The sequence below is a fragment of the Pelodiscus sinensis genome, chromosome 2, assembly GCF_052426305.1.
Source record: "Pelodiscus sinensis isolate ZL-2025 chromosome 2, ASM5242630v1, whole genome shotgun sequence".
NCBI lineage: Eukaryota > Metazoa > Chordata > Testudines > Trionychidae > Pelodiscus > Pelodiscus sinensis.
The window spans coordinates 138,434,570-138,454,939 of record NC_143053.1 but is presented as its reverse complement, the minus strand read 5'-3'; the positions used below and the strand labels follow the sequence as shown (position 1 = coordinate 138,454,939).

General features: G+C 43.0%; 2 protein-coding genes across 7 annotated transcripts in view; one reads left to right on the top strand and one right to left on the bottom strand.

The window, feature by feature from the left end:
- The window catches only part of ATPSCKMT (ATP synthase c subunit lysine N-methyltransferase), a 57,673-nt gene extending 53,333 nt beyond the window's left edge, over positions 1-4,340 (bottom strand). For 5 of the 6 annotated variants that reach the window (XM_006111036.5, XM_006111035.5, XM_089776445.1 and 2 more), the window contains exons 1-2: positions 4,170-4,340; positions 584-881 (exon numbers count right to left, since the gene is read on the bottom strand). In XM_006111036.5, coding sequence (XP_006111098.3) covers positions 584-881; positions 4,170-4,204 — 333 coding nt within the window. In that variant the 5' untranslated portion in view covers positions 4,205-4,340. The other variant, XM_075921485.2, reaches the window with a different exon arrangement.
- Positions 4,341-4,455: 115 nt separating this feature from the next.
- On the top strand, positions 4,456-20,370 carry CCT5 (chaperonin containing TCP1 subunit 5). Its single transcript, XM_006111032.5, has 11 exons — positions 4,456-4,591; positions 9,785-9,845; positions 9,949-10,113; positions 10,878-11,076; positions 13,400-13,592; positions 14,173-14,322; positions 14,625-14,744; positions 15,206-15,391; positions 16,391-16,528; positions 17,679-17,859; positions 20,078-20,370. The coding sequence occupies exons 1-11, from the start codon at positions 4,487-4,489 to the stop codon at positions 20,203-20,205; spliced, it is 1,626 nt and encodes a 541-aa protein (XP_006111094.2). The 5' UTR covers positions 4,456-4,486; the 3' UTR covers positions 20,206-20,370.

Genomic DNA, 20,370 nt, shown 5'->3' with positions numbered 1-20,370 from the left:
CAGTATATGGTAACAAAATTAGCAACTTTCAAGATGTCAAGTAGTTTAAAACCTACAGACTGGAAAAGTATCTTTAAACAATAAAAAAATCAAATCATATAAAACTAAAATTAAAAAAAACTGTATTGGAGAAGTATAGAAAAGTAGAAAAAGGTAAAGTAAATATTTTTGTTCCTGAATAAAACTGGTCAAATATTCAAACTGTTTATACCACACATTTTGAATTTTCCATGGGAATTAATCAATGGACATGTTTTCCATTATACACTATAAGAAAAACCCTCAAACATATTCAAACAACTTCACATTAGTTGAAGAATTTTTTTTTCATTATTTGCCCAAAGGTATTCCTGAACAAGTGTTAAACATTTGAAAGCCTGAAATATATACACTTAAAAACAGCAATCCAATTGATTTTGTCTGAATTTATTCGGGGCAGGGAGGAAAACTTTTAACACAGGATAGAGAACCTACACAAATACCAAGAAAAGGGGTGAATAATGGAAAATATTTACTATTGTAGAAGTAGTTCATTTCTATAACATAGTATCATGCACATGAATTTAGAGGAGACAGCACTCACTATACGTCCATCACCGCTACCTATGTCAACTAGGGATCCACTTCTGTGTTGTAACATTTTCAAAACATTTTCAATCTGAGTTGAAGTTGCAGGTACAAAAGGCAGGCAAATTTTTCTCAGTGCTGGAGTTATGAATGGAGTGACAACAGCATATAGTACCACCAATGTCCCACCAACAATGCCTGTGACAAACAATCCCCAATTTCTTTTCCTTGGGCTGTCATTATCGAGATTGATATGCAAGATGTCCTGGGTATGGTTTTCTCCTTGAAGTACTTTTGACATTGACAAAATATGCCTGAAGAAAGGGAAACATATGTAACAATTCCTTTGAAATGCCAACTATATATCTATTTATTTCTTGCTGGTGAACAGCAAACAATAATAAAATCACATACTAAATCTCTAAGGCTTATGTTACACTTAATATATTAAGACACCTTGGAGAAAATCATCAGAAACTAACTGAATTTTAAAAAACAACAACAATTAGACTATAAAGTGCTACCAGACCAACAAAACATGCAGATTAGGGGTTCCCAAACTTTTTGACACGGGGACCAGTAAATCCATTCATGAGATTTTGGAGGACTGATAACATTTATTTGCATATTCAGTAGGCAAATGAAGAATATGTAAAGAAACTGTTTCTGGTCCTCCCAAAGCCCCCAGTGCCAGCATTAGCAAAGCTTTTGATACGGTCACTCACAATATTCTTGCCAGCAAGTTAAGGGAATATGGATTGGATAAATGGACTGTAAGATGATGAGAAAAAGCTAGACCAGGGCTTCCCAACTTTTTACTTTAGTTGGAACCCGTTTTTTTAGTACTATTTTTTGCAGCCCAAAAATATAAACGCACATAAAAAAAGAATGAAAAATGAATAAATGTTCACTGTTTCACCTGGCTGCATCCTTCGCCCAGCCCGGACTTGGGGGACCTTGGGGCACAGGCACTCTGGGAGGCAGGAGCAGATTAGGGGTGGGGTGTCTGGATAGGAGGGAGGGTACAAGGAGGGGACTTGGGTAGGAATTGGACCTCCCTGGTCCAGCACTCTCTGGACCTGACTGGTCCCAAATGACGGATTTTTTGGACATGGGGAGATCATTTCAGGGCTCCTGGTTCCCCCCCTGCCCACTAGGCTTCTTTGCACCTCCCTCCCCTGCAACCCAACTGAGCTGCTCACCGCCACTGGTTCCCTGCGCCTCTCCCAAAACCATTCTCTCAATCCAAGGGAGTGCAACACCAGTTCCCTGCAGCCCCTCACAGCCCAGCTGAGCTGCCCTTCTATTCCCTATGCCTTCCCCCATCCACCTCAGCCCAGTTGAGGCCTGCACTGGTTCCCTGCATGTTCCCTGCACAGCACAGCTGAGTCCCGTTCCTGCACCTCCCCCCAAGCCCCACAGAACTGCTGAGCCCAGCTCTGATTTCCTGCCCCTCCCCTTGAGTCTAGCCCCAGGGTCCCGCACCTTCCTCCTCCTGCAGCCAAACTGAGCTCTCAGCTCCTCACCTCCCACCCCCCACACAGTTCAGCCCAGCACCCTGCACCTCCCCACTCCCACAGCCCAGTACCCCTTCACTCTCACAGCCCAGCTGAGTTCCGTTTCCCTGCACCTCCCCCCAACCTACGCAGACATACTGAGCCGATCACTGATTCCCTGCCCTTCTCTCCCTCCCCTTGAATCTAGCACCAGGTTCCTGGCACATCCCTCCTCCTGCAGCCCAGACGAGCCCAGCGCCCCGCACCTCCCCCCTCCCCGCAGCCCAGCCTGGAACCCCCCAGCGTGGTGCCCAGGGGCAACTGTCCCCCTTGTTTCCCCCTCGCTACGCCTCTGCCAGGAGTCCGGAACATCCGGCTGAATCCTCCACCCAGCCCGGCCCAGGGCTTGGGGGACCCAGTGCCACATGGACACTCCAGGAGCCTGCAACACGCCCACAGCCACGCTAAGGCCCGTTATTTTTTCCCCGCAGACCGGTACCGGGCCACGGCCCATGGTTTGGGAAACGCTGATATAGATGGTACCATGAGCTTTCATGGGCACAGGACACTTCTTCAGAGGTTTTGTTAGTCTATAAAGTGCTACCAGACCAACTATTTTTTTTCCTATAACAGACTAACTTGGCTACCCCCTGATGCTTCTGAATTTTAAAATTTATTCTACCATAATTGACTTTTTGGCTCATCCAAGGCCCCCATACTTGCGTTGGAGAACAAGGAATAAATACAAAAAAGCAAACAGCCTATTTTTATTGAGAAGAAATTTATATATTAATGCTCATTAATATAAACAGAAGCCAAATAAAAAAGTTGCAATAATAAATGAACATTTTTGGTGGCAGTGTCTTATTTCTCTGTATGTAGAATTTGTTTAAGTATGAATAGCTTTTCTCATCAAAACTGAACTGTTTTCAGTCCTGAAAGGAACAGCTAATCTTTTTCATTTAGAAAGAAAGTAACAAAACAAGTAGTTAAGAAACTAAAGGCCATAGCCTGCTAATAAAACTATGGTTCAATTTAAAGAATACAACACATTCTTTATGTACTTCATTTATTGGCCATCTTTGGAATACTATGGTAGTACCCTTGTCCTGAAAGAACAATTTCTGTACAAATGTTTAATTCTTTCAAATCACTGTCATGTATTAACATCACAGGCACAATGTGCCTTTAAAATCTTAAAGGGAAACTGAATTTCATATTTTCATGTAAAATGAATGTAATGATTATGGAAGGTATTGGCCTGACAGTCCTGAGTTCTTCTCCTTTAGACTACTATAGCAAAAGCTTCCGAGGGGTAGCCAAGTTAGTCTAACAGAAAAAACAAACGAATAGTCTGGTAGTAATTTAAAGACTAACAAAACATGTAGATAAAAACAAATGATCTGGTAGCACTTTATAGAGACTAACGAAACATGCAGAAGGTATCATGAGCTTTCGTGGGCACAGTCATCTGAAGAAGTGGGTGGTGCCCACGAAAGCTCAAGATACCAGCTACATATTGTGTTAGTCTTTAAAGTGCTACCAGACTATTTGTTGTTTTTAAAGTTTTTACAATAGCAAAGACAGTGCAAGTGCAGGTGCAAGTGCAGGCTTCCCTCCCTTGTTCCACTTCCGTGCTTCCATCTTGACCAACATCTTCGAGAAGACGAGCACAGCAGCTCACACGCGAAATTCGCGCACACAAGTGGCCGCTCCCCCGCCCTGCAAGTGTGACATGCACCACGCGGGATCCAGCGCCGCTGGGTGGGGCCTGGTGCCAGAGGAGCCATGTGGGCGCGAGACAAGCGCGTGGCCGTTGCGCGAGCAGCGCCCGAGACGGTTAAGACGGCCAGTGTCTAAGCGCCGCACCCGGCTGCCCAGCGCTGCTGACAGTGGTCGGGGGTGGACAAGGCGACCTGCCCCAGGCCAGCGCCGCCGCCTCACTCACCAGCGCGAGCGTTCAGTAGGCGGGAAATCCCCTTTCGTCCGGAACTCGGCCCGACGCAGGCGCAATGGAGTGGACGATACCACCCGAAACGCGGGGGGCGAGGGGCTGACTTGTGGCAGGCCGTACAGCACTGTAGGGTACCGCGCCCTACATCTCACCGGTAAGTCTCGTTCTGCTCTCGCTGCCGCGCCATGGACACTGCGAATAGGATGTGTGTCGGAGTTCCGTTTAGTGGTCTCTTCCAGTCTAACTTGCGCCCTTCTTTCCGTTAGACGCTTCCAGAAGGGGTCGGCGAGGGCGCCATATTGGTCCCAACTGAGAAATCCTTCCTGCGGTCGCCTACTGCGCGTGCGCGACGCCGACAGGCGGTCACCCGTTACGTTGCGTTACGTTGGGTGTGGGAGCAGCGAGGGGCTAGTGCTCTGTCGGTTGGTGCGAGAGCGGCGCTGAGTGCTTGGCCGCTTGTGGTGGGACCATGTCGGCGATGGGGACTCTCGCGTTCGATGAGTACGGGCGGCCCTTCCTGATCCTCAAGGACCAGGATCGCAAGAGCCGCCTCATGGGGCCGGAGGCCCTCAAGGTAACTGCGCATGCGCCACTGGGGCCCGCCGGCCCCATGTGCTTCCCCCCATCCCGGGCCCGAGCCGCGCCTCCCCCCCCCCCCCGCCCGCCCGTCGTTAAGCCTCCCCCCCCCCCCCCCCGTAAGTTTGGGGCCGCCGGCCCTTCGCGCGTTTCCCTCCCGTAGTCGGGAGGGGCTGGGTCAGGCGAGCGCGGAGCTCCCCCCGCCCCCCCCCGCGCCCCATCATGGCCGCCGCGCCGGGCCCAGCTCCCCGAGCGAAGCCTTTGGTGAAGCCGGGCCAGGCTCTTGCATCGGGAGACCTGCGACGTTCGCTCCTCTGCTGGGGCAGAGACACGCGAAGCCCTTTCGTGTCGGGCCTCCCTTCGTGTCCCTCCTACTGGCTTCCTCTTCCCAGTCTCTTCAAACATCAGCTACTTCAAAGCCACATCTGCTAGCTCGCCTGCTCCTTGAACTGTCCATACTCCCCGCCAGTCAGCCCCATGGAGTCGGCTTACGTTGCCCACCTATTACCTATCTTAAACAAGCGCCCTTTTACTTTTGGTCATGCTGCCCCATGTTAAACTCTATCAGTTACATGGTTAAACATTTAATCTAGGTACTAGGGATGTGGGAGTATGCTACAGTATCTCTGTGTTTTACATTGGGGGAGTCCCAGCCCTATATACTATGGATCCCAGTTGCTGGCCCTGCCATTCTGGTGCACCCGGGGTCCTCACAGTGGGCAGAAGCTCGGACCCCAAGCATAGTTGAATCATTAACAGATGTCAATAAGCATGAAGCTTACCAGTTAACTGGTTATACTTTTACATCCCTAGTTACAGCATTGCACTTAATAACTTAGGGTACGTTTAGACTACATGCCTCTGTCACCAGAAGCATGTAGGTTAGGCTACCAGACATAGGAAAATGAAGCGGCGATTTAAATAATCGCCGCTTCATTTGAATTTACATGGCTGCCGCGCTGAGCCGACAAACAGCTGATCAGTGTGGCAGCCATGTAAATTTAAATGAAGCGGCGATTATTTAAATCGCCGCTTCATTTTTCTATGTCTGGTAGCCTAATCTACATGCCTCTGGCGACAGAGGCATGTAGTCTAGACGTACCCTAAGTGTAGACCAGAGGTGAGCAAAAGTCTTTCAGTGGGCCGGATTTGGCCCGTCTTGGGCTCTGACCTGGCCTGTGAGGCAATTACAGGCTCTGCCCCCAACAGGCATATGAGGGGGTATCAGGGAGAAAGAGGGCAAGGAGGTCAGGGGCAGTAAAGGAAGGGAGAGGAACCAGGGAGGTTATGGGGTAGGGGTAAGGGAAGGTGCAGGTGCCAGGGGATTGTGGGGTGAAGTTGAAGGGCAGACATGTAGAGGGTAGAGACGGGCACCAGAGGAGAGAGGTAGGGCAGGTGTGTAGTGGAAGGTGTTAGGAGAGGGGATGGGGAGGAGTAGCTACAGATGATCAAAGTGGGGCTAGAGGAGGAGTGGGCATTGGGGGAGAAGAGAAGAGAAGGGTGGGTGCAGAGGAGGGGGTCAGGTTCCAGAAGGACTGAGGGGAGTGGGAAGGGCGGAGCCAGGACAGCAGAGGAGGGTTGAGGGGTGGAGAGAGAGCAAGCATCAGGGGAACAGATGGAAGGAGGAGAGGGGACATGGCAGCAGAGGGAAAAGGGAGAGGATTATAAGGTATTTATTAATAGTGGCCACGCATCTGAACAAGCACACGTGACCTCAATACTGCTGCACAGGATGAAGTTTGCTCCGCTCATGGGAGGGAAATCTTAGAAGGAACACTTTTCCCAGCTTCTCCCCCCAAGTTAATACAATGCAAATTGAATTAATGCAATTGCAGGATAGTGGCATGGGGGAGTCCTTTGGGAGCTAACCCCATCCCTATTGGTAGGAGGACGGTGGGAGGAGTTCTTAGAGGGGTCACACAACACCCTTTACTTCTGGTCATGTGTCCACCTTGACCCCAGGAGTACTACCTCCAGGGGTGGGACATCTTGTGGCAGGGGCATGGCTAGCATGTCCCTAATTTTGGTTTGGAAAATATGGTCCCCACATCCATGTGGCTCTCCTCTCCAGGAGAGGGAAAGGCTTTCACCGCCCTTGTTCCCCAGGCCAATCTCTCAGCTCCTATTGTCTGGTTGTTTCTGGCTAGTAGGAGTTGAGGATTGGGCGGGGAGATTACAGGAAACTTCTCCCTCCAGAGCACACAGAGAAGCCCTGCACTGCTGCATCGTGAGGGTCCCGGCAACTGTGAGACTTATCTTGCCCACCCATGACATCCATTTGCTGGCTCTTGTTTCATGCTTAGGCTATGTCTACATTGCGCTCTCTTGCACAAGAACATATGCAAATCAGGCATGGCAATGAATATCACTGTGCCTCATTTGCATATGTTCTTGCTCAAGAGAGCGCAATGTAGACGTAGCCTTAGGGTATATCTTAAAATGTTATAGCAGCACAACTACCATGCTACAGTGGAGCCATGTACTGCTTCAGCATACACACACTCTACAGTAATGAGACGGGTTCTCTCATTGTAATTAATCAGTCTCCTAGAGGAGTGCAGAATTCTTCCATCAACCTAGTACTGTCTACATTGAGAGTTGGGTTGGCATAGCTATGTCTCTAGTGTGAAGTTTGCAGTGATCAGTCCTTAAGTTATAAATGTTTGAGAGGGGCCATCTTTTCTTTGGTATCTGTACATTATTAAGGCTTCTAAGCACTTCAGTAATGCAAATAATAAATGTGTTACATTTTAATAATTCACACCTTGCATCATTGGAAGAGGAGAAAATTTTAATTTTAAAAATCCAGGATTTGTAATGTCTTTCACCAGCTGAGGTGGGATGCTCTTCTTGTATCCTTGTGGATTATCTGAGCAGTATGGATATACAGGCAGTCCCCGAGTTACGCGGATCCGACACATGTTGGATCCGCAGTTACGAACAGGGCCCGTCTCCCTGGTCTCCAGCAGACCAGGGAGAGGAAGCAAAGCGGCGGAGCACACGGGCAGCGGACAGCCCAGACACGTCTGGGCTGTCCGCTGCCCGCGTATTCCGTGGCTTTGCTCCCCGTCCCCCTGGTCTGCAGACCAGGGAGACGGGGGAGCAAAGCCGAGCAAAGCCGCGGAGCCCGAGGGCAGCAGGACAGCCACGGCGCGTCTGGGCTGCCCCCGTGCTCCGCGGCTTTGCTCTGGACGCCTGTGGTACAGCAGCTGGGGCGCTGCCAGTTGGTCCCGTAGCGCCGCTCTGGGCGCTACTGGACCAACCAGGCAGCACCCCAGCTGCTCTGCCCCAGGCGTCCCCAAGTCAGCCGCTGCTGAAACTGACCAGTGACTGACTACAGGAAGCCCCTGCCCCGGGCTTCCTGGAATCAGCCGCTGATCAGTTTCAGCAGCGGCTGAATCTGGACGCCAGTTCCGACTTACATACAGATTCAACTTAAGAACAAACCTACAGTCCCTATCTTGTACGTAACCCGGGGACTGCCTGTAGTAGGAATGCAATGGTAGGTTATAAGGTGAAGAGATTTTTAAAGAGTGGCTGAATGTCAATAATCCTTTGTCTGGTGAAAGTCCTTGCCATAACATCACTTTTATATGCGAGAGCTTGTGTTCACAGGCAAAGGTCCAGCCCACTATTCAGATGCTTTTAATGTATCTGCTAGGTCAGAGATGGGCAAAATACGGCCTATGGGTGGAATCCAGACTGCTCAGCTGATTATTAGTGTGTGCATACTTTACAGCCCACACCAGTGTGTTCAGCTGCCCCTTCCCCCACCTTGCTCCATTCTGTAGGCAACTTCTGCGAGGGCATTACTGCTGGGTAGCTGTGCCACAGGGGAGGGGAGACAGGAGTGCTGAAGTTAGAGTCCCCTGGCCCTTGTACCCCATCTCTGCAGAGCAGTGAGAGGGAGAGAGAGAATGGAGTTGCTCCAGTCTAAGATCTGGTGAGTTACTGAGATGCATGCCCTGTCTTAGGAAGCTTCAGGGAGGTAGCCGAGTTAGTCTGTACAGGATAAACTTAAACAACAGCAAATGGTCTGGTAGCACTTTATAGACTTAATAAAACACGTAGATGGTATCATGAGCTTTCGTGGGCACAGCCCACTTCTTCAGAGGACCAGAGTTAAAACACCTGTCTTAAGAGGCAGTGCACGTGTATTGCATCTCTCAGAAACTTGCCCACGGCAGCCAACACCCCCCCCCCTCTTTATTATCCTCCTCCCCCCTCCCCCCTTCTAGGAGTGTGGAGCTGGTCCCTGAGGATTTAACCAAAAATCATGACATCTCCCCCTCTCCCTGTAAAACTTTTTGCCCACCCCTGTGCTACAGAAAAGTCAAAAGGAAAAATTGGGCTACGTCAGTTGTGATAGCAATACACACAACATTTGCCTGATGTAGGTAATGTTATAGTATACAATTTCACATAAGTTTAGCTTCTGTTGTTTTTTTAAAGATGGGGAGAAGAAGCTGTTACTTTGCATTTTTCATTACCATTGCAAGTTTTATTCATATTTGCACCAATGGAAACCATTGGCGACGAGAATGGCTGATGGCTAAGCAATGACCTTCAAAGACACACAACTGTGTCTATGAACAACTAGAATGAAAGGACTTTCTTTTTATTATTGATTGGCATAGTGCAGGGATGGCCAACCTGTGGCTTCAGAGCCACATGTGGCTCTTCCATAATTAATATGCGGCTCCTTACATGGGTACCAAATCCAGGGCTGGAGCTCATGTGCCAACTTTCCACTGGGCCGGAAAGTGCTCACTGTTCAACCCCTAGTTCTGCTCTAGGCCCTTTCCTCCTAGTATCCTGTTACTTCCCACCCTCTCCACTTGGGTGTTTAATAGGGCTCACAGACCACTCACTGCCTGGACCACTGGCTGACAGCCTGTCACACTCATTCTTCCACCCTCCTGTGTCTCCCACTGAGAACTGATCACTGCGGGTAGAAGGAAAAAGAGGAGGTGACACTGACTGGTGGGGCTGCCAGTGGGCAGGATGTGCTGAGAGTGGTGGTGGGGAGATGATATGGGCTGGTGACATATAACTGTTGCTTTTTGTCAATGTGTTTTGGTAAATTCTGGCTCCTTCTCAGGTTTAGGTTGGCATAGTATTATTAACAAAGCATTGCATTTTTAAGAATACATCATAATGATTATATACTTGCATTTGTTTTGTTTTATAGTCTCACATAATGGCAGCAAAGGCTGTGGCAAATACACTGAGAACATCACTAGGGCCAAATGGTAAGTATGTATGAGCATGTAAATTTAATCCCCCCCCCCCCTTTTTTTGGTAAGGTTTCTTTGATTATTTATAATTTGTATACTTTTTGAACACTTCTTTTAGGTCTTGATAAAATGATGGTGGACAAGGATGGTGAGGTGACTGTCACAAATGATGGGGCCACCATTCTGAGTATGATGGATGTGGATCATCAAATAGCGAAACTTATGGTAGAATTGGCCAAATCGCAGGATGATGAGATTGGGGATGGAACTACAGGGGTTGTTGGTAAGAGACATCTCTGATCTTACCATCTCAGGTTATTTAAAAACCAAGAGTTGGCCCTACATAAAAAGTTAGCATTTCAAACAAATTTAGTAAGTAGCTAGCATTTTAGTTCCCTTGAAGCTCCTGTATTGTGGCTCTGTCAGAAGGATCGAGGGGGTAAGTTTGTATTTTTGTTTTTAAATTTGCAGGCAATTTTGAAACACCATCCCTTGTATTAAGTGCATCCAAATAGTTATTTGCTTGCATATGTTAAATAGTTGTCTTCCAATTAATCTTAACTCCTTAAGAAAAAGTAGTAACTGGGTTAGTTTCCTCACAAAGGGTGTGTATACGCTACAGAGACGCTATCAATCTTCCAGAGTTCCAATTAGCGGGTCTAGTGAAGAAATACTAATTCGAACTGAGAGGGGCACTCCGGTCGATGTTGGTAATCCTGCTTCCATGAGGAGTTAAGGGAAGTCAAAGAGAGTGTTCTCCCTTAAACTTCCTGCAGTAGGGAAGTGCCAAAAGTCAACTTAAGATACTTCACCTATGCAGTTAATGTCACTGAAGTTGCATATCTTTATTTGACCTTATCCCATAGTGTAGATATACCCTAATATTGGTTAACTTCTAAAATTGTTGATCAGTTTTAGAAACTTGTGTCTGATGTAGTGTAAGCCTTCAAGGGCAAATGTGTCAAATACACTTTCTGTGCTTTAGCAAAATCTCAAATAACTTAGAAAATTGATGGAAGAAAGTAAATTCTTGTTTTTGTTTTGTAGTTCTGGCTGGTGCATTATTAGAACAGGCTGAGCAGTTGTTAGATCGTGGTATTCACCCTATGAGAATAGCAGATGGTTATGAGCAGGCTGCACGCATTGCCATTGAGAATCTAGACAAAATCAGTGACAGTTTTCCAGTTGATCCACAGAACAAGGAACCTCTCATCCAGACTGCAAAGACAACTCTAGGCTCTAAAGTGTAAGTTTATACTGGAAATAAACAAATTAATGTAGTTTTGTACTTGAAAGTGTTTCGGGGGAAAATCCTTGACAATTTGTTTTTTTTTAGGTGGAATATAAAGTGTATCGCATTCCTCAGTGAAATTGTTGCTCAAAGTTAAACATCACTCTTTTTTTAACCTGTTAAATTCTTTACTCTAACTCCCTGATATAGCAAGTTTAAGAGGAGGCATTCTCTTTACAGTTTACAAAATGGCGTGATACAAGCAGCTGAATAGAAATTCTTCTATTTATCTGCATAATTCCTGTCTTTTTCACTGCCACGCTTCCTAGTCTCCTTTTATATATTTCTATGTGGCTGTTTCCCTCATTTTTAAAAGATTATCTTTTCTTTAAAAAAATTATTATACTAGGTGGATTTCACATGTGATAATTTTATTATTATAGGGCATGTCTACATAGCAGAGCTAAAGCTGAAATAAGCTACACAGCTTGAGCTATGTCAATTGTGTAGCTTAAATAAAGCTTATTTCGGCTTTTGGCTCTGTCTACGCAGCAGGAAGTCTAAGACAGCACTCTTCCTCCAACTTCCCTTACTCCTTGTACAATGAGGGTTACGGGAATTGGAGTAAGAAGTCCTCCAGCTTGACATTATTTTGACATGTCAAAATAACTGCTTGTAGTGTAGATGCAGACTATGTTATTTCAGAATAATGTCTGTTGTTCCAAAAATAACACTGCTGTGTAGACAGACCCATAGTCTTCTTTTCTACCTTTATTTGTTTAAACAAACTTGTTACACTAGGTGAATTTCATATGTGATAAATAACTAATGTTGTTAGTCTTCTACCTTTATTTCTATTAATCTGTCATGTCACTGCTCTTTTGGGGAGAGGAGTTGTAATAAAATAGCATTTAGGTAATTAATGTGCTAATCATCATGGATTAATCAATGAAATACAGTGTTGATCAGACTTACAATTAAGTCAGACATCACTAATAGCTTATCCTTTGTTCCAATAGGTACAGGATGAAACAACAGGATTACTTTTGTTTTAGAGCATCTGGCAGCCTAGCACACATGATAACTCACACCTACTATTTTAAAGGGAAATGAGAAAAATAGTCCATGATCAACTGATTTGTTGAATACTCGCTGGTCATGTGTTTAATTTGTTGGACTAGTGATTTGATGGTATAATACAGTTTCACCCTTTAGTCAGCAAACCAGCCCAAAGTGGTGCCTGCATTTTAAGCGAGAGTCTCTCAGCCTTTTCAAGTGTTCAGCCCCTTGTCTGAAGTCAGAGTTTTTTTGCTACCCCCTTACATTTAATATATGTTGATGATAAACCTATATGATTTGTGTATGTTTTGAGCGGGTGACAGATTCATTAACTTTGAAGGGTAATGGGGTGGGAAGAGTGAAATGTCCTTTGTTTTGGGCTGTTAATAAATGTTAGTGACCCCTTGATTGCTGTGTTGGACCAGCTAATTAAGACAGACAGGATAAGGTAGACCAGCAAGTATTCAACAAATCAGTTGATCATGGACTATTTTTCTCATTTCCTTTTAAAATAGTAGGTGTGAGTTATCATGTGTGCCAGGCTGCCAGATGCTCTAAAACAAAAGTAATCCTGTTGTTCCATCCTGTCCCTATTGATACAAGGGATAAGCGATTAGTGATTGACTTAATTGTAAGTCTGATCAACACTGTATTGTTTGTTCTTAATGTAGAGCAGTTAAGAACAATGGCACCGAAAAAAAGTTTAAAAAACTGACATTTGCTCCATATGTCAAAATTTACATATGGTCCTGCAACAGTTGTATACTGCAGCATGCTATAGACTAAGTATATGTAATTACGTTAAAAGAGGTCCTTTTCCAAGTGGAGCTTTAATGTTGTTTAGAATGCAGCTTATAGATCCCTTGCTGGTTATAACTCACTTGTAATCAATTAAGAATAGTGATAGAAATGTAGCCATGTTAGTCTGGTGTAGCTGAAACAAAATACAGGACTATGTAGCACTTTAAAGAATAACAAGATGGTTTATTAATAAAGTGCTACATAGTCCTGTATTTTGTAATCAATTAAGTGTGATGAGAACCCAAATCTGTGTCTTTGTAAGATATCCAAGAAGAGGTGTCTGTCTATCTACTATACGGGCATACACATTAAATTCTTTGTTGCCTGTTTTGTAGTTTAACTGCAATTTTCGCCCATCTTCCTGCAATGAACAAACATTCAGAGCTTATGTGTTTATTGTTCTCTGTTAATTTAGTTGCCCTTCTGGACAGATTTTGAACAATCTTAACTAATTTAATTATGTTTTGCTTAAATTTAGAATTAATCGTTGCAACAGACAAATGGCAGAAATTGCTGTGAATGCTGTACTGACAGTGGCTGATATGGAACGCAAAGATGTGGATTTTGAGCTAATCAAAGTGCAAGGCAAAGTGGGAGGAAGGCTGGAAGATACCCAGTTGGTCAAAGGAGTGATTGTGGATAAAGATTTCAGCCATCCACAGATGCCTAAAGTAAGCGAGTCTTTTCTGGTGGTGTCTGTTAGGCTTTATTTAAATGATCAGAGAACTTTCTTTGCTCCTCTAACTACATCAGGACTACTCAGCTTTGGAAACTCCAGGGGCCACAATGATATTCGCAACACATGCGCAGTGCCGCAACTTAAATGTGGTTGCAGAGACGTGCAAATAGCTTCTTTCACGCTGACCACATGAATACAAAGATTAAGGCAAAACTATACAACGCATAGGCCCCGTTTAAGTCAGTTCTGCTGATATTAATAAAATGCAATATTTACCTGACTTCTACCCTTATGACAGCACTTTTAATGAGCAATGACAGTGCATGAATTTAACTACTAAAACACATATCAACAGAAGACCATTATATTGACTACTTTCTTGTTTTGGCTCCCAATCATGGGCTGCGTGTTGAGCCCTGCGTAAACCCAAACTTCACCGCAAGCCGCAAATTTCCCTTTCCTATCTTGTAGGGAAAATAGTTTTATTTGAATGGTGTTGAGAGGAGTGGGGAGAGAGTGCAGATATTATTGAGGTCAAAATAATTAATCTTAATCTTTATTTTAACATGTAGGAAGTTAAAGATGCTAAAATTGCAATTCTCACTTGTCCATTTGAGCCACCTAAGCCTAAAACTAAGCACAAGCTTGATGTCACATCTGTGGAAGATTACAAGGCACTGCAGAACTATGAAAAGGATAAATTTGAAGAGATGGTGAAGCAGGTTAGAATTTTTATATGTATTTATCCCTGATTACCTTTTTCCCCGGTGTATACAATATTGAAATATTTTGCTTTTCATATTTGGTTTGGCTAGTAATTTCGTAAGAAGCTGATGTGGTTGCATACATATACTTTTCTAAAGATTACAACTGAATGACAAACCATTCAACAAAAAATAGCTGTAATTAACAGACTCCAGTTGGCAATGCAGTGTTATTGTCTTTAGGGGTCATCTTTTGTATCTACAGTATTGGTACTTGTGATTTCAAATTAAATCTATTGTCTTGCTTTAATTGCTTTCAGATTAAAGACACTGGTGCAAACCTAGCTATTTGCCAGTGGGGTTTCGATGATGAGGCAAACCACTTACTGCTTCAGAATGAGCTGCCTGCAGTTCGTTGGGTTGGCGGACCTGAAATTGAAGTAAGTAAACTTCCCTCAGACTTCATTTTGCATCTGTCATGATTGGCTGACAAAAAATATAACACACAATTGCTGTGGAAACTCTGGCTTTCAGGAGGAGAGCAGCACAACTAATCTATATGAGTCTGTCACTGACTGTAAAATAGCGCTTCTGAGTGGGGCCATGATCCACAATTGAATTCTCTAAACAGTACCCCAGTACAAACAAGCAAAGGATGGGAGTTGAAATTGAGCTAGAAAAGTATGATAGGTAACATAAAGGTGATCTAAGATTCCACATTTTAAAATTTCATTCCTTGCTCTGCAGATGCAACTTATTGTCTAATGTACTCTGAAGGAGGGGAAGTATCCATTTGAACCGAGGCCATAAGTTGGCTTCTTTCCACCTACGTCCCATAATTTTAAAAAGCCCATGAGGAAAAAATTCTATTCAAAATGTCTTTGATCTTTTTTATTTTTAGTTGATTGCTATTGCAACTGGAGGGCGCATCGTTCCTCGTTTTTGTGAACTGACATCTGAGAAACTAGGCTTTGCTGGCATTGTCAGGGAGATTTCATTTGGAACAACGAAGGATAAAATGCTTGTTATTGAGCAATGTAAGAATTCCAGAGCGGTGACCATCTTCATTAGAGGAGGAAATAAGATGGTGAGATGTTCAATATGTAAATGAGAGTTTGAATTAATGTGTTTTCTGCTAATTCTTAATCGGTTTGCAAAATCAAGAGGTGCATCCAAAAGAAGCCTCACCAATTTGAAGTGTGTGATTTGGTTAGGAGTGAACCAGTCAATAGCCCACTTGACTGGGACAGACTGCTGTGATTTTTTTTTTAAGAGTGACAATTTATGTAAAGTATTTCTTAGATTCACATTGATTGGTGTTGAGTAAGATTGACAATCCTTTGTTATATACTGTAAGTAACTTTACCCTTGTGCCATGTCCCTTTTACTTTTAATGGATTGCTCGTGTGAATAAAATTATATTGAATAATATGGGTGATCAGGCCTTTACCCATTTTCACATAGCAGTAGGTATGTACATATATAAGTCTTGGCCTGACCTTTAAATAAGAAAGGTATCTTCTGTACAGAGAAACAGAATGTCAGAACTTTGCATTAAATTGGTTTGGTGTGTAGTGTGTTGCTCTTATCCCCTTGATACTTAAGTCCTATTTGTAGCCAAAAGAAGGGGAAAACAAAGAGAGTACACATAGAGTTAAAAACAGACTTGTAATCTTTTAAAAATACAAAACAAAACTGTTTTTGAGTCTTGCTTAGCTGGGTTTTTTTTTTTTAAACAAGATAAAGTAGGTTTTCTGAAGTATGAACTGTAAGTATTTTAGTGTAAAAACCTTTGTATCTTCTCTCTAGACAAGTGATTTGTGTTTTTAAGTGAAAGATTGAAAATCTTTAAAAGGTGTCCATGTAATTTCTAAGTATTGAAAAGCTGCTGATTTTAAAATATAAAATTTAATGAAAACAGTGAACTTAAAAAAATTCTAGGCCATTGCAACAATAAATTTCTATTCAGATATTACTTGGCTAGATGGAATTTCTAATTCTGTATTAGGGGATATTGGTGATGACAGATTTTTGGCACTTTCTGAACTTTACATATTGTAACATAATTTGTATTCTAAAATTCAAGATTATCGAAGAAGCAAAACGATCTCTTCATGACGCATTGTGTGTAATTCGGAACCTGGTTCGTGATAACCGCATTGTATATGGAGGTGGTGCTGCTGAGATCTCTTGTGCTTTGGCAGTTAGTGAAACAGCAGATAAGGTGAAAAAATTTCTTCTTTTTCCCATTCAAGAAAAACATCAAGCTTAGTGTTTATAGGTATATAACAAGTGTAAAGGAACTGCATACAAGCACAGTATTATATAGTTTTAGTTTTGCACATAGTAATTGCTGCTGGTGCAGCATAGGAGAAGAAAAGCTGGTGTGCTTTAGTAAACTATTTCAGGGTTACTTATTAAATGCTGGTGGGAAATTATCCATTGGGTTTCTGTGCTTTTTCAAGGCTGATGTACTGTTAGTGATCTTCTTTTTGCAATATAGTAATTCCTCATTTAACACTATAGATGCATTTCTGAAAATGTTTGTGCTAAGCGAAAATGTGCTATTAAAAATAATGGAAAAGGTGGGGGTTGCGTTTCAAGTAGTGGTGGCAAAGTCAATTTTTTGTTAGTGCTGGGTCGTCAATGTCAACATTAGACACCTAGCAACGCAAGTCGCCACAGTTTGTTAAAAACACAAAGATAAACACGTGAGTGAACGGAGGAGCGCTGTGACCACATGTATTCAACTTCTCATGCGTATTACCACTGTTTTCACCAACTTATACCGCCGCATGAAGTAGTCCACGACTTGATTATTTTCGTGTTATTTCGGGGACGGTCGTGTTATTCGAAAAACGTTCCCTAAAAAAAATTGTGCTATTGCGAAAACGAGTTAAGCGGGCACGTGTTAAATGAATAATTACTGTACTGAAATTCTTTGAAAGATGAAATAGGGCAACTTAAAGTACAAATCTTAGGGTATGGTTTTAAAAAGTTGTCAGCTTAGGTCAAAATCTGCAGCCTCTAGAACATAAACTATGGTTGTGGACGGGGCGTTCAGTGGCACATGACTCCATCCCCTATCCTTAGGCCTTTGTTTCAATATGGTAATTAAATTGCAGTCACCCCTATCACTTCATGCCAGGATTTTTACTGCATTGTAGCAGTTCTATGTGGTGAGCTACTGAGCAGCCAGCTGATGATTTGTAGATTCACACTGAAATCTACATGGCTGGCTTGTCCTTAGGACTGATGTAGTATATTGGGTAGGGTTGAGCCATGTTTTTAAGGAACACTTGCAAATTTGCTTACTATTTCAGTGTGATACCTTGGTTCTGCCTACAGACTAATATAATCCTGTACTCTCCTAGTGCCCCTCTTTGGAACAGTATGCTATGCGGGCTTTTGCTGATGCCCTAGAAGTAATTCCCATGGCACTTTCTGAAAACAGTGGAATGAACCCCATACAGACTATGACTGAAGTGCGAGCAAGGCAAGTGAAAGAAAACAATCCTGCTCTTGGGATCGACTGTTCGCGCAAAGGAACAAATGGTAAGAAATCCTTGATACACTGACAATATTGTGGAGAGGAGATAAATGAAAGGCATTTCTCAACAAATGTGGGGAAAAAACATAGTAGAGCTTTGTAGCCTTGGCATTACAAACACTTCAGAAAATGTCCTATAAACTTTTAATTTTCATTTACCTCTAATTGTATGAACTTTATGAAGTTACTGTGTATAATGAAGTTCTTGTTTGCAGCTGCTTAGTGGACTAATGTGGCTCCTAATTTTTCTGGTAATTTTGTATTGGTTTAGAAAGACCTGTTCTATGTAATAGAAAACTGTGGTTCTAACTTTTCTTCATTCTTTTCTCCTAACACACCTTGTGTAGATATTACTGTTCTCCCTCCTCTAAGAAAATGGTGCTATTTATCTCATCAAATGTCCAGTTTGGGTTACTAGAACAGAGTTAAGAATAGTTATCTTCCCTGTTCAGCAGTTTTAACACTGGACCCCAGAATTGAATAGTGTAAACATAATGATTTTCACAGCCGTATTATGGTTCAAAACTTTTTTAAATGGCATTGTGAAAATAAAAATATCCAATATTACCTCTTTTATATTAACAACCAAGTCTGGGTCTGCACTATGAGCCAGGGTTGTGATTCCCATATGCAGGCACACATGGTAGTGGTAGCTTGATGAGAGTTAACAACCCACCTGAAATGTATGTACCCTTCATAGCTCAGCCATGCCTCTGTTGCCATAATCCGTGCAACTATATCTGTGCTACAACATTGTGTAGTTTTCCTACTTAAGCCACATCTTTCAGAGAAGAAAGCAGTACAGTAATTTGAACAAGTGAGCTTACGGCACAGTTGGAAGCCCTTCATAGGGGGTATGTCTAAACTACATCCCTTTTTTGATAGTTTAGACATACCCAAGATGGCATATGCACATTTATCCATACAAAATATACTGCGTAATTTTCTTTATGCCTAGTTAACTTGGTTGATTACAGTTCTTCAATATTTACGAAAAGGACTCTTGTCAGTCTATCACAAGCACATGAAAGCTGCCTTTATTCTTATCTATGAAGTTAAAAATCATGCTAGAGGGGCAAGAGATCAGAATATTGAATAACAGAAAAAGATATCAGTCAGTCACCTTTTGACCCTAAAGGTCAAAGTAGTGAAAGAAGTAATCTAAATATGTTGTAGGTGATCACATAGAAAATTACTCCGCTTAATCCAAGAAATTATTTAAGAGCATTTTATGACATGTTAATAAAAGTTAAAATTTTTGAGCAATATGTTTTGATTCAGAAGTCTTCTGTAGGCTTTTATATTGCTCAGCTGAGCATTTTTGCTATTTATTTTTGTTTTAATTTAGCTCAATTATGTATACTGTTTTTAAACTAATTTGTGTGATCTCCTACAACATGTAAAAAAATCAAGGTTGCACCAAACAGGTGAATTTCCAATAGGGATGTAGTTGATTACAAGATCAGAGCCAGCAAAGAGGAGTGGGGAGGAGCCATTATGTGTGGGGAGCCAGCTCCATCAGGGACCCCCCTCCCCACACACACACACCCACTGCCTCCCACAGAGGTAGTGTGGGGAGAGCAGGCGGAAGCCAGCTCTCTGCGCATGCTGGCTTCCTCGGAGTTGCCTCCCACAGAGGCAGCAGCTTGAAGTGGGAAGGAGCAGGAGGGAGCCAATGCTCAGGGGAGCTGGATTAAAAGCTTTAAAATGCTGATCTCCAAGTTGGGTACTTGCTGTGCTTTTTTTTTTTTTGTTTATATTTTTTTTTTAAGTGCCAGTAGTCCAGGGGAAAAGTTGTTGAGCTCTGTCTGGAGGTGCTGCTACTGCGTCTGGAGGTGATGGTACTGCGTACCGAGCAGTACCGTCACAAAAAAAGCCCTGGGTACTTGTCAGCTCAAAGCAATTGTTATGACTGATGTAAATCCTGATGTTTTAAGGAAACGTTGCAGCTGTAGTAAGAGCACTTCACTGTCCAAAATGTACAATATCAGAGAAATAAGTCAGCTGCTCATACTAGCATGTTTTTTTCCCCCCACCAATCATCACAGTGATCTCTGAACTGGTCAAAGAATAAAATTCTGGGTTTTGGTAGAAAGGCGTGATTGGTTGATATTAATTTTAAACCTGAAATGTGATTTCTTTTCTGGGCTCTTTTAATTACTTTCATTTGGTGAGATTTGACTTTTGGGGGGGAATGTCTAAATATTTTCTATCTTTTGACAGATATGAAGGAACAACATGTCATAGAAACTTTAATTGGTAAAAAACAACAGATTGCTCTGGCTACACAGATGGTTAGAATGATTCTGAAGATTGATGATATTCGTAGGCCAGGAGAATCTGAAGAATGAAGGCTGTAGAACAAGGAATAAAATGTAATGGAACCATTGCAGTAACAAATATTCAGATGTTGTATCTCTAAAGTTCATCTTCAGCTATTTATTTCTTGACAATTTTTGTTTAAATACTGTAACAGCTAGTTGTTGAAGACAATAAAGTACCATTTAGCAACTGTC